Raw genomic sequence first — 10,163 nt, forward strand, 5'->3', positions numbered from 1 at the left:
CCTCAAAAATAAATAAGCATTAAAAAAAAGTTTTAGGGACGCCTGGGTAGCTCAGTCGGTTAAGTGTCCGACTTCAGATCAGGTCATGATCTCACAGTTCGTGAGTTCAAGCCCTGCCTTGGGCTCCACACTGATGGTGCAGAGCCTGCTTGGGATTCTCTCTCTCTCTCTCTCTCTCTCTCTCTCTCACTGCTCCTCCCCAACTCGCTCTCTCTCTCTCTCTCTCAAAATAAATAAATAATAACTTAAAAAAATTTTTAACGCATTTAGATAAAATTATGAGTAGTATTAATATGCCTTCCACACAGTAAGTGCTTTCCAGAGATTGCTTGATAATAAGACAAAAATGTGGTTAAAGAACCCTTTGCAAATACCCCCAGTTTTCACTGACTTGCTTATGTTGTTAGGCCTTCCACGCACAAGGTTTACTGTATTTGTCTTGTGTTCTTTCCCAGGGGAAGAAAATGTGATTGCTGTTCCTTTAGGCAGTCGAAGTGTAAGAATTACACTGAAAGGACCGGCCCATCTTTGTAAGTACAATTTAATCTTGACATGTTTTTATTTTCTGATAGTTTATGTAGCCAAAACAAAAATCTTCCATTGTGTTCTCAGGTCGGTAGGCAAACGTCTCAAGGATTTTGCCAACCACTCTGAAATCGTCTCCATCACTAGGGAATGATCAATACCCTGAATTTTTCTGTTCTGCCCCAGTGCACGGAAATATACCAGTCGGAATTAATCCCCTTGTGGGAGAAGAAATGAAGTTACAATGAGGATAAACTATTTTTACATGGAGATTAGAATGGGGTTCAAGAGTTTTCTAGAAATTTCAACAGTTTGGGACAAAAAGAATTTTTTTAAACACAAAACCATATCAGTGATTATGGCTGAAAAGTATAAGCTTTGTTGCTAGCACATCACAACATCGGGTCCAGGGGCGGCGAGAGTAAACACTGGTTTCCCAGAATACTGAGTTTGAAATGATAGAAGATTGCCGCTATATTGTTTCTTTGGCCAAAGTCAGATGGCATCTCCTCTGTCTTTGTCTTCTGTTCTCTTAGGACCTAAAAGAACAGGAAATACCAAGGTTTGCTTTTTTCCCAAGGTCTCCTTGTGGCCAGAGGCAGGACTTCCTCAGTCTTATTCTCAGGAGAATGGGTTTGTGCCAAGACTGGCTCCCTGGCCTTGAGGAAGCTTACTGAGTTCAGCAATCTCTTTCCTTAAAAGTACAAACCAGTATTTATAACTATTTTAAAGGTACACAAATCAAGGTCCACTGGATCCAAGTGCTACACAGTTTTTGCCATTTTTCTTCCGAGCCGCTGTCCTAGATTTTTGATTATAAAATTTTCTCTGGGCCACAAGCATCTTACATCTTTGGTAGCTTTTAAATGTGTGTGTGTGTGTGTGTGTGTGTGTGTGTGTGTGTGTGTGTATTTTGAATTCATGCAAACCAGAAATGTTCTCTGAGAAAAGGTAATGTCAAAATGTTTAAGTAAACATGTTTAGGATCACCAGTAATATAGATTAAAATCTTGAAAAGAAAAAAACCCAAGAAATTCTGCAGTACATTATGATCTAAATCAGAGAAGCAAGAGAATATCTTTGGGGCAGTAAGGGTGAATAATTGTTTGAAAGGTTTTTTGTTTTGTTTTTTTTTACCCTTAAGTTCATTTTATGAATTATGACCAGAAGAGTGTGACCAATATTTTTTAACTAAAATACCAAAATGTTTACAATCATATAATGGTTACTTTATTCAAGACTTTCTCTGCAAGGAAGCATCACAACATTCTCTCAGCTTCTTTTTAAAATGGCTTACAGCCTAAAGCTCTTGATGAGAGTAAATCTTCATCCTTACACATGTGAACTTGGTTTTTTGAAAACAGGTAAAAATCATTCAGGCCCAAGTCTTGTGGATCATTTGAGGGATCCCGTTGTGACATACAATTTTGGATTCAAAACTACGAAGTGCTGAGTGTTAATAATAGCATTATTCATAATAACCATAAAGTGAAACCAGCCCAAATGTCCATCACCTGACGGATGGATAAATAAAACGTGGCCTATGTAGAACATTACTTTGCTGTAGCAGACAACGAAAGACTGACCTGTGCTACAACGTGGATGGCCGTTGAAAACATGTGAAAGAAGCCAGATACTAAGGGCCACATGTTATATGATTCCATCTATGTCTAATGTCCAGAATAAGCAAATCTATGGAGACAGAAAGGAGACTGATGGTTGCCTGGGGCTTGGGGGAGTCAGATTCGTGGGGAGATGGGGGCATGACTGCTCGTGGGTACAGGATTTCCTTTGGGATGACAAAAATGTTCTAAACTTAGATCATGGCGATGTTTTCACAACTCTGTGAATGTACTGAAATCGTTAAACTACAGTTTAAATGGGCATATTTTATGGCATGTGGATTTTATGACGTATCAAAAAGATGTTTAAAAAATCTTCAGCAACTGGGCCCAATTTTCTCATGATGCTTAAGGCAGTTCCCCAAAATTCAGCTGCGAAAAGCAAAAGTGGGTTTGTAAGTTCCAAAACCAGAATAGGTAGACGGTAAACAGAATAAGTAAAAATGAATACTTTGAGGGAAAATATTCATTTACATGCAAATATGTTCTGGCATACTAAATATAGCTTTATACTCAAAACTGGCACTGTTCCAAGAACAGGGCTCAAAAATGTTCCCATTTCTCCCAAGGTGACAGAGCTGTTGTTTGGAACATTTCTCCTTCTGAACAGTCTTGCAATTGACTCTGGACGGGTTTCTGAAAGTTCTCGTTCTCTACTGATGATTAGAACTGGCTTCGTTTACAAAGGATTTAGTTAGCATTTCTGAACATCTAAATATAGAAGTGGTTTTATTTTCTTGATTTATACAACTGTTTTCTTAATTTTTTATTTGAAACAAAGATACATTCCTGAAATAAAGCTTACTTTGCTGAAATAAATCATTCTTTGAAGATCTGCATTAACTACAACCTTCCAAAAGGCTACATCATTAAGAACTGAGAACACTCAGTAACGTTAATGTCAGTCTCTTTGCTGTGGAATGGAATTTAATTACAGAATGTCTGTCTTACCTACTGCCTAGAGGTGTTCAGATCCTAAATTTCCAGTCCTGTCCAAAGCCTGGCCCCAACATAGTCCCCCATTTCCCTAAAACATCAAAAATGGACGCAATAAAAGGATTCCTGGGAAGGAGATTTTATTATAGCAAAGCTTTGGCATTAAATGTGTTTGACTAGCAGTAAATGTGAGAAGGCATGGTGCCATAAACTGAAAACCTGCATTATTGGTAAAAAGAATCATTTTTGACCATGTGTAGACATGTACAGTTGACCTTGAACAATGTGGGGGTTAAGGGCACCAACCCCTGCACAGTGGAGAATCTGTGTCAAACTTTTGACTCCCCCCGGATTAAACCACCAACAGCCTATTGTTGAGCAGAAGCCTTACTGGCAACTTAAACAGTTAACACATATTTTATATATTATCTGTTTTATATACAGTATTCTTACAATAAGGTCAGCCAGAGAGAAGAAAATGTGATTAAGAAAGTCTTAAGGAAGAGAAAACACATGGACAGTACTGGGACTGTGTTTCTTGAAAATAAATCCCTGTGTCAGTGGACCTGTGCGGTTCAAACCTGTGTTGTTAAAAGGTTGACTCTAAAAATACAAGCGTAGATGCATAGTGACCAAAGGAAACGACTAGTGAGTCTGGTCGCATCGAAACCTAAGTTTGATGTATTTCTGACTGCCGTAGCTGTGTGAACGCTCAGTATGTTTACCTAACGGGACTTTAGTGGCCTTGGAATTTAAGGAGACCTTTTGAGGATGGTTAGCAGAAGGCTAACCTCTTTTGAAAGAGAGATGCCTGGACTGGTGCTTCTCCGTGCACACCCTTCCGCTGGAAGCAGCTAGAAGCTTCCATCATCTTTGTAGATATCTCTCTGATAAACAACTGGAATGAATCAGAATATTTATTTATTTATTTATTTATTATTTTTTAGATGTTTATTTATTTTGAGAGAGAGACAGTGTGAACAGGGGAAGGGCAGAGAGAGAGAGAAAGAGAGAGAGAGAGACAGAATCCGAGGCAGGCTCCAGGCTCCGAGCTGTCAGCACAGAGCTTGACATGGGGCTAGAACTCACGAACCAGGAGATCATGACCTGAGCCAAAGTCAGGTGCTTCACCAGCTGAGCCACCCAGGTGCCCTGGATCAGACTATTTAAAGGCACCATCATAGACTTGAGCTGTGAAGATTTGGGGAATTTGAAAGCATCTTGACTTCCGATTCTCCTTTTATCTGTTGGAGACCGCACATCATCTTTTCCTTCACTCTTCTCTGCAACCCCCCACCTTTTTAAGCCTGAGGAGGAGAAAGAAGTCAGCGGTGGACAGCAGGGCCAAAGGCACACACCCTCTGCCTTTAGTGGTGGGTATGTTTAGGGGCTTCCTGGTCTCCACCCAGGACAAGCCATCTTGCTGCAGAAACCACGGAGGGGTCCGGAAAACCTCTATCACCTGAAGGGCCGTGTGCATTTCTTAGTAGCCACGAATTGTACATCATCACAACATAGGGCTGCAGTCAAATACAGCAGAAAGCTCAAAATTAATAAACACTTAAAAATGGATTTATAAGTCAACACATCATCTGAATTGTTGCTTTCCACCGGTCTCCACCTCGCCTGTGGATTCATCACAGTGGCTCTGTTAGTCCATATGATCTGAATCACTTGTATCCATGAACTCCCCTCTTCAGTCGCCCACTTTTGACTCTTACACAGTAGCGATCAGAGAACCTGCCTTCCACGTCCTACCTATGCAGCCAGCATTTGCAACCTAGAGAGCTGGAAACCTTCTGAAAAAAAAAAAAAAAAAGCCATAAAGACAGTTTTTTCATGAGCATATATGTGTCAGTGGAGGGAAAGAGTGGTTTGGATAATTCACCTGCCCTTGAAAAAAGGGCAAAAAGAGTGGGTTTGCTCCCTGAAGTTCTCATGCCCTTGCCCCTAACAGTCCTGGACACTGTCCAAGTAATGGAATAGATTTGGTAGCAAAAACAAAACAAAACACCAGGACCAGACTAACAGAAACGCTGGCCTTTGGTTTTCAAGGCTGGATGTCCGACCGGCCTTCCCCTTCCTCCCAGATTCCAGCATCTCTGCTGTGACTCGCATTCCGATGACACTTAGGAAGCTGTGATCCTAGCAGAGGCTAACGCAGTGCTGAAGCAACCCCAGCACAGCCGTGGAAGCCGCTGAACACTATCTGCATTTAACCTCAACTCATTTCAGGCTGAACCTCCGTCTAGAAGCTCGGTGTCTTTCAAGCCCTCCGTGTGGATGGATTTTGTCCAGTTTCGCCGTGTGCTTTGATGTTGCCAGAATGCTCACTGTTACTCCTCCTTTACTGCAGAGGGATGATCCATGCGGTGTGGGGCCTTCTTACTATCTCTAGTGTCCCATCTTTGTTTTTCTGACAGCTCACTTTGTAACAGTTTTATATCTTCATTGGAACCAGGAAATGAATTTAATCTCACGCTTTCCAAAAATCCACTGTGGTCGTAGCGATCAGGGCCAGCGTGGTTAGGGTTTTGTGTGGCTGAAAGTAGCCGGCAGTATTCTTCGACCGCTAATGACTCCTGTAGATCAAGGAGCTCTGAATTTTCCCAGAGAAGTTCCCAGCCTGCCTGTCAGGCATAATCAGGGATGTCTCCTAATGCATGTTATGCAGTCTGTCCAGGGCTCTTGGATTCCCACAGATGCTCCAGAGAGCAGAGAGAAATCAAAGGAAAACAGCCAAACACAGCCGCGTGCAGATAGCAGCCCCCGATGCCAGACGGTTTTGTTGTGTTTTCTCAGCTTTCCTGGGGCTCGGGTTCTGTCGTGTCCTTGGTTCAAGGTGGTCGAAGGGCCATTGAATATGCATGAATCAAGTAAAGCTTTCAGAGCAGAAGATCTGTGATATTGTCTGTCCTGACTCCACATTTTAGAAACAAGACAGTGAAAACCCAAGGCAGAGATGGAAAGAGAGCTGGGGTCAGAAATGCATGTACCCCGGGCCCTGGCCATACATTTTTTAAAAATTTTTAGCGTTTATTCATTTTTGAGAGACAGAGAGAGACAGAGCATGAGCAGGGAAGGGACAGAGAGAGGGAGACACAGAATCTGAAACAGGCTCCAGGCTCTGAGCTGTCAGCACAGAGCCCGACGCGGGGCTCGAACTCATGGACCGCCAGATCATGACCTTTGCTGAAGTCGGATGCTCAACCGACTGAGCCACCCAGGCGCCCCTGCATTTTTTTTTTTTAACCTTAGACCAGAAAGAAATATCCTTTACAAAAAGTAGAAATGCTGTTTTGGTTAAACTGTTGACATTTTTCTGTAGGAGGTCTAAAAGCCCTTCTGTTCATATAAAAGCAAATGTGAATGAAGAGATAACATGCGGGAGAGAGATCTTTGTGGTGATGAAATAGTGCTGTGTCTCCATCCTGGTGATGTGTGATAAAATGGCATAGGAATGTGCACATTTTACCAATGTTGATTTCCTGGTGTTCGTACTGCAATGTAGTTACTATATAAGATGTAACTGTTCCCTTGGGCAAAACGGTGCATAGGACCTCTCTAGTATTTTTGCAACTTCCTGTGAATCTATATTTCAATATGAAAAGTTTACTTGGAAAAAAAAAAAGCAAGTTCAAAATTCACGGTGGTTTTGTCCAAATAAAAGACTGGGCTTAAGATCTTCTCAATGGATGATCAAATGAGTAACATATCTTTACTTTGAATAATAGCGACATCATGAAAAAGTATGAAGAAAGATGTTTTCTCTTTCCCCTTATTGTGGGAATGGCTCCAAATTGTTGCATAGACCCAATTGGACCTCACACCTTTGTGGACGACTAAAAAGCTTGCATATGTATCCCACCAATCTGAGTCCATGTAAGCTAAGTGGCTATGTTGATATTGTGTTGATATCATTGTGGTAGGGTCCCCTCCCTAAGGAAAAAACAAAAACTCAAGGCAACCTGGCTATACGTGTATGTGACAACATCCCTCACGACCTTGTAACATGAGACCGCTTAATCAGACTGCATGTTTGTGTGTTACCATCTACGGGAGACAAAGAAATAGAAAGTGTATAAGAACCTCTGCCTCGTGGCGTTCGGGGCTCAGTTCTTCAGGTATGAACTCAACTGAGCAGTGCTGGCACAAATAAAGTTAATTCCTGGAAAGAAAAGCCTCGCTGTCACGACTCTCGGTGCGAGAATCCTGCTACTTCCTATGCTGGTATACGTGTAGTGAAATAATTTTTGAAATAGAACGAATGCTTTCAAGATAGTTCTCTCATTTCACTTCTGTTTTTAAATTTTAGTTATCGAATCAAAAACACTTCAAGGAAGCAAAAGAGAACACAGCTTTAACAGCCCTGGAGTTTTTGTTGTAGAAAACACCACAGTTGAATTTCAGAGGGGCTCGGAGAGGCAGACCTTTAAGATCCCAGGACCTTTGATGGCTGATTTCATTTTCAAGGTACGATGCACCTTTTCTCAAATGTCCTGCATCTGAAGCTCCTCACATCTTGAGTTTTTGAAACACTACGTTTGTTTACCAGGAAGTCATCAGTGATTGTTTCTACACCGAGCACGTATCATGAGTCTTTCCATCTTGGCAGTGGCTTCCTAAAAATTGTTCATCTCCCTCTAGTTTCTGCTTCTCAACCCCACCAGTTAAGGAAAAAAACCTCACTTTTTTTAGGGGAGGGATTGTTTTTGCATTTATAGACTCTGGTTGTGTTCAGTTTCAAACCTCTAGGCGGAGTTTCGTGAAAATGGTCAACGGTTCAATGCTGCATGTCCTAATGTGTTGTGCGTGCTGTCTCCTTGCAGAGAAAATGGGGGCTCATCCCTTTCCTTCCTGGTTTGTTTCCTCAGTTGTATCTCATCACATGCGCTCGTTGGGCACGTCATAGGGGTCCTTCTAAGAACTCTTCTTGTTTCTAACCCTGAGCCTCTGTCCCCTCTCTTGGCGAATCAGGGTGCATCTTTCCTCAGTCAGAGGATATGAAATAGAGTGGCCAATCTATTTCCAAGGTAACACAGTGTGAAAATTCTTCTGATGAAACTGAAAATACCAAAGACATGAAGAAGAGAAAGGGCATTTCCGTGGGTGGTTTTGTCCCAACCCTTTTCAGAAACTCATTCCAAACGAAAATGGAGAAAAGCAAGTAACAGCCCGGAAGGGCTTTACCCGTGCCCTCAATGCCTTCGAAAGACCTGTCCGTGTACCACATAACTATCTGTCACAGAATGTTCCTGGTTGCACACCGATGTCCTGTGTTCCAGATTCAGCCTGCAGTGTGGCCAGCCAGGCGTTGAGCTGCACAGTGTTGTTTCTTTGAGACTGAGTTGTACATGGTCGACATTTAAAAATCGAGGAATTTAACCTAAAACTATCAGCTATTTTTATGCTTCTCTTTAAAATGGGAAGATGGAACTCCTAGTTCAAAGTTGGTCCTAGCAAGAACTGGCTGCAGCAGGTTACCAGGGGCTTTCCCATCAGGGCACACTCTGTCCGCGCCGTGGTCCCCACTGCTCCCTGTTGTGTTCCTGACTTTGAAGGCATGAGCGTCGGTTCACAGACACGTAGGTTGCCTTTCACAGACACTCCTTGCTGTTCACAGATGTGTAAGTGACTTCTGTGTCAGACCCTTAAAGCATTAAGCCAGTGTTAGTTTTGGACAATCGCATTTTTTTTATTTATTTATTTAAAAAAATTTTTTTTTTAACGTTTATTTATTTTTGAGACAGAGAGAGACAGAGCATGAACGGGGGAGGGTCAGAGAGAGGGAGACACAGAATCTGAAACAGGCTCCAGGCTCTGAGCTGTCAGCACAGAGCCCGACGCGGGGCTCGAACTCACGGACCGCGAGATCATGACCTGAGCCGAAGTCGGCCACTTAACCGACTGAGCCACCCAGGCGCCCCGCATTTTTAAAAGGCTTTTGGGAAGTATGATTGTCATCTTCCTTTCCTTCTAGTCTTTCTCTCGGGCGCATTGTTATGCCAAAGTTCTGTGCTGCTTTTGCCCCTGAGGGTTTTCCCATTTGATTCTCAAGTAGTTAAAGTACACCCTTGCATGCACGTGCACACACACACACACACACACTCACACACACACGCACACATCTGCACACACGTGCATGCACACACATGCATGCACACATCCACACACATGCATTCGCACACGCACCCACATGCACTCACATTTGCACACACATCTGCACACACATGCACGCGCACATCCACACACACACATCCACACACACATGCATTCACACATGCACACATGCACACACATAGGCACCTTTTCTTTTTTTAATCCTGTTTTCATTCCTTCTTAGACAACGTGTGTTCTTCTCAGGTCATCTTGGAGATCTCTGCGTGGGAGGTCCTTGTAAAATGATGGAATGGAAGGAATAGCCACAAAGGTCACCCTTTCAAGATATTGTTTGGTTGCTGCATCAGCATGGAAAATATACTTTTTATTGTCACCATGCATTAAAAAAACCACATACACATAAACCATATATTTCTACAGGTTGGTGTGTGTACATTTTTTTTAAGATTTGAGAGGATGTGGGGCACCTGGGTGGCTCACTTGGTTAAGCGTCAAACTCTCGATTTTGGCTCAGGTCATGATCTCATGGTTCATGAGATCAAACCCCACGTCAGGCTGTGTGCTGACGATGCAGAGTCAGCTTGGGATTCTCTCTGCCCCTCTCTCTTTGCCTTTCCTCCCCCCTCTCAAAATAAATAAACATTAAAAAAAAGATTTGAGAGGACACTGAAAACATAAAAAAACCGAAAACATAAAAAACGATGGCTATTTTATTTTATTTTTTATATTACCGTTTTTGTCATTTATTTCTTTTTTTAAATATGAAATTTATTGTCAAATTGGTTTCCTGAGAAACGATGGTTATTTTATTTATTTTTTTCAATATATGAAGTTTACTGTCAAATTGGTTTCCATACAACACCCAGTGCTCATCCCAAAAGGTGCCCTCCTCAATACCCATCACCCACCCTCCCCTCCCTCCCACCCCCCATCAACCCTCAGTTTGTTCTCAGTTTTTAA

The 10,163-nt window shown here is 42.2% G+C and overlaps 1 protein-coding gene across 1 annotated transcript in view; it reads left to right on the forward strand.

Annotated features, from left to right (window-relative positions):
- Positions 1-10,163, forward strand: part of ADAMTSL3 (ADAMTS like 3) — a 349,469-nt gene that overhangs the window by 184,459 nt on the left and 154,847 nt on the right. The window contains 2 exon segments of the mRNA XM_049614336.1: positions 456-530; positions 7,399-7,556. Of these exon segments, the coding sequence (XP_049470293.1) occupies positions 456-530; positions 7,399-7,556 (233 nt within the window).

Source organism: Panthera uncia (genome assembly GCF_023721935.1).
Source record: "Panthera uncia isolate 11264 chromosome B3 unlocalized genomic scaffold, Puncia_PCG_1.0 HiC_scaffold_2, whole genome shotgun sequence".
In the NCBI taxonomy this organism is placed as follows: Eukaryota; Metazoa; Chordata; class Mammalia; order Carnivora; family Felidae; genus Panthera; species Panthera uncia.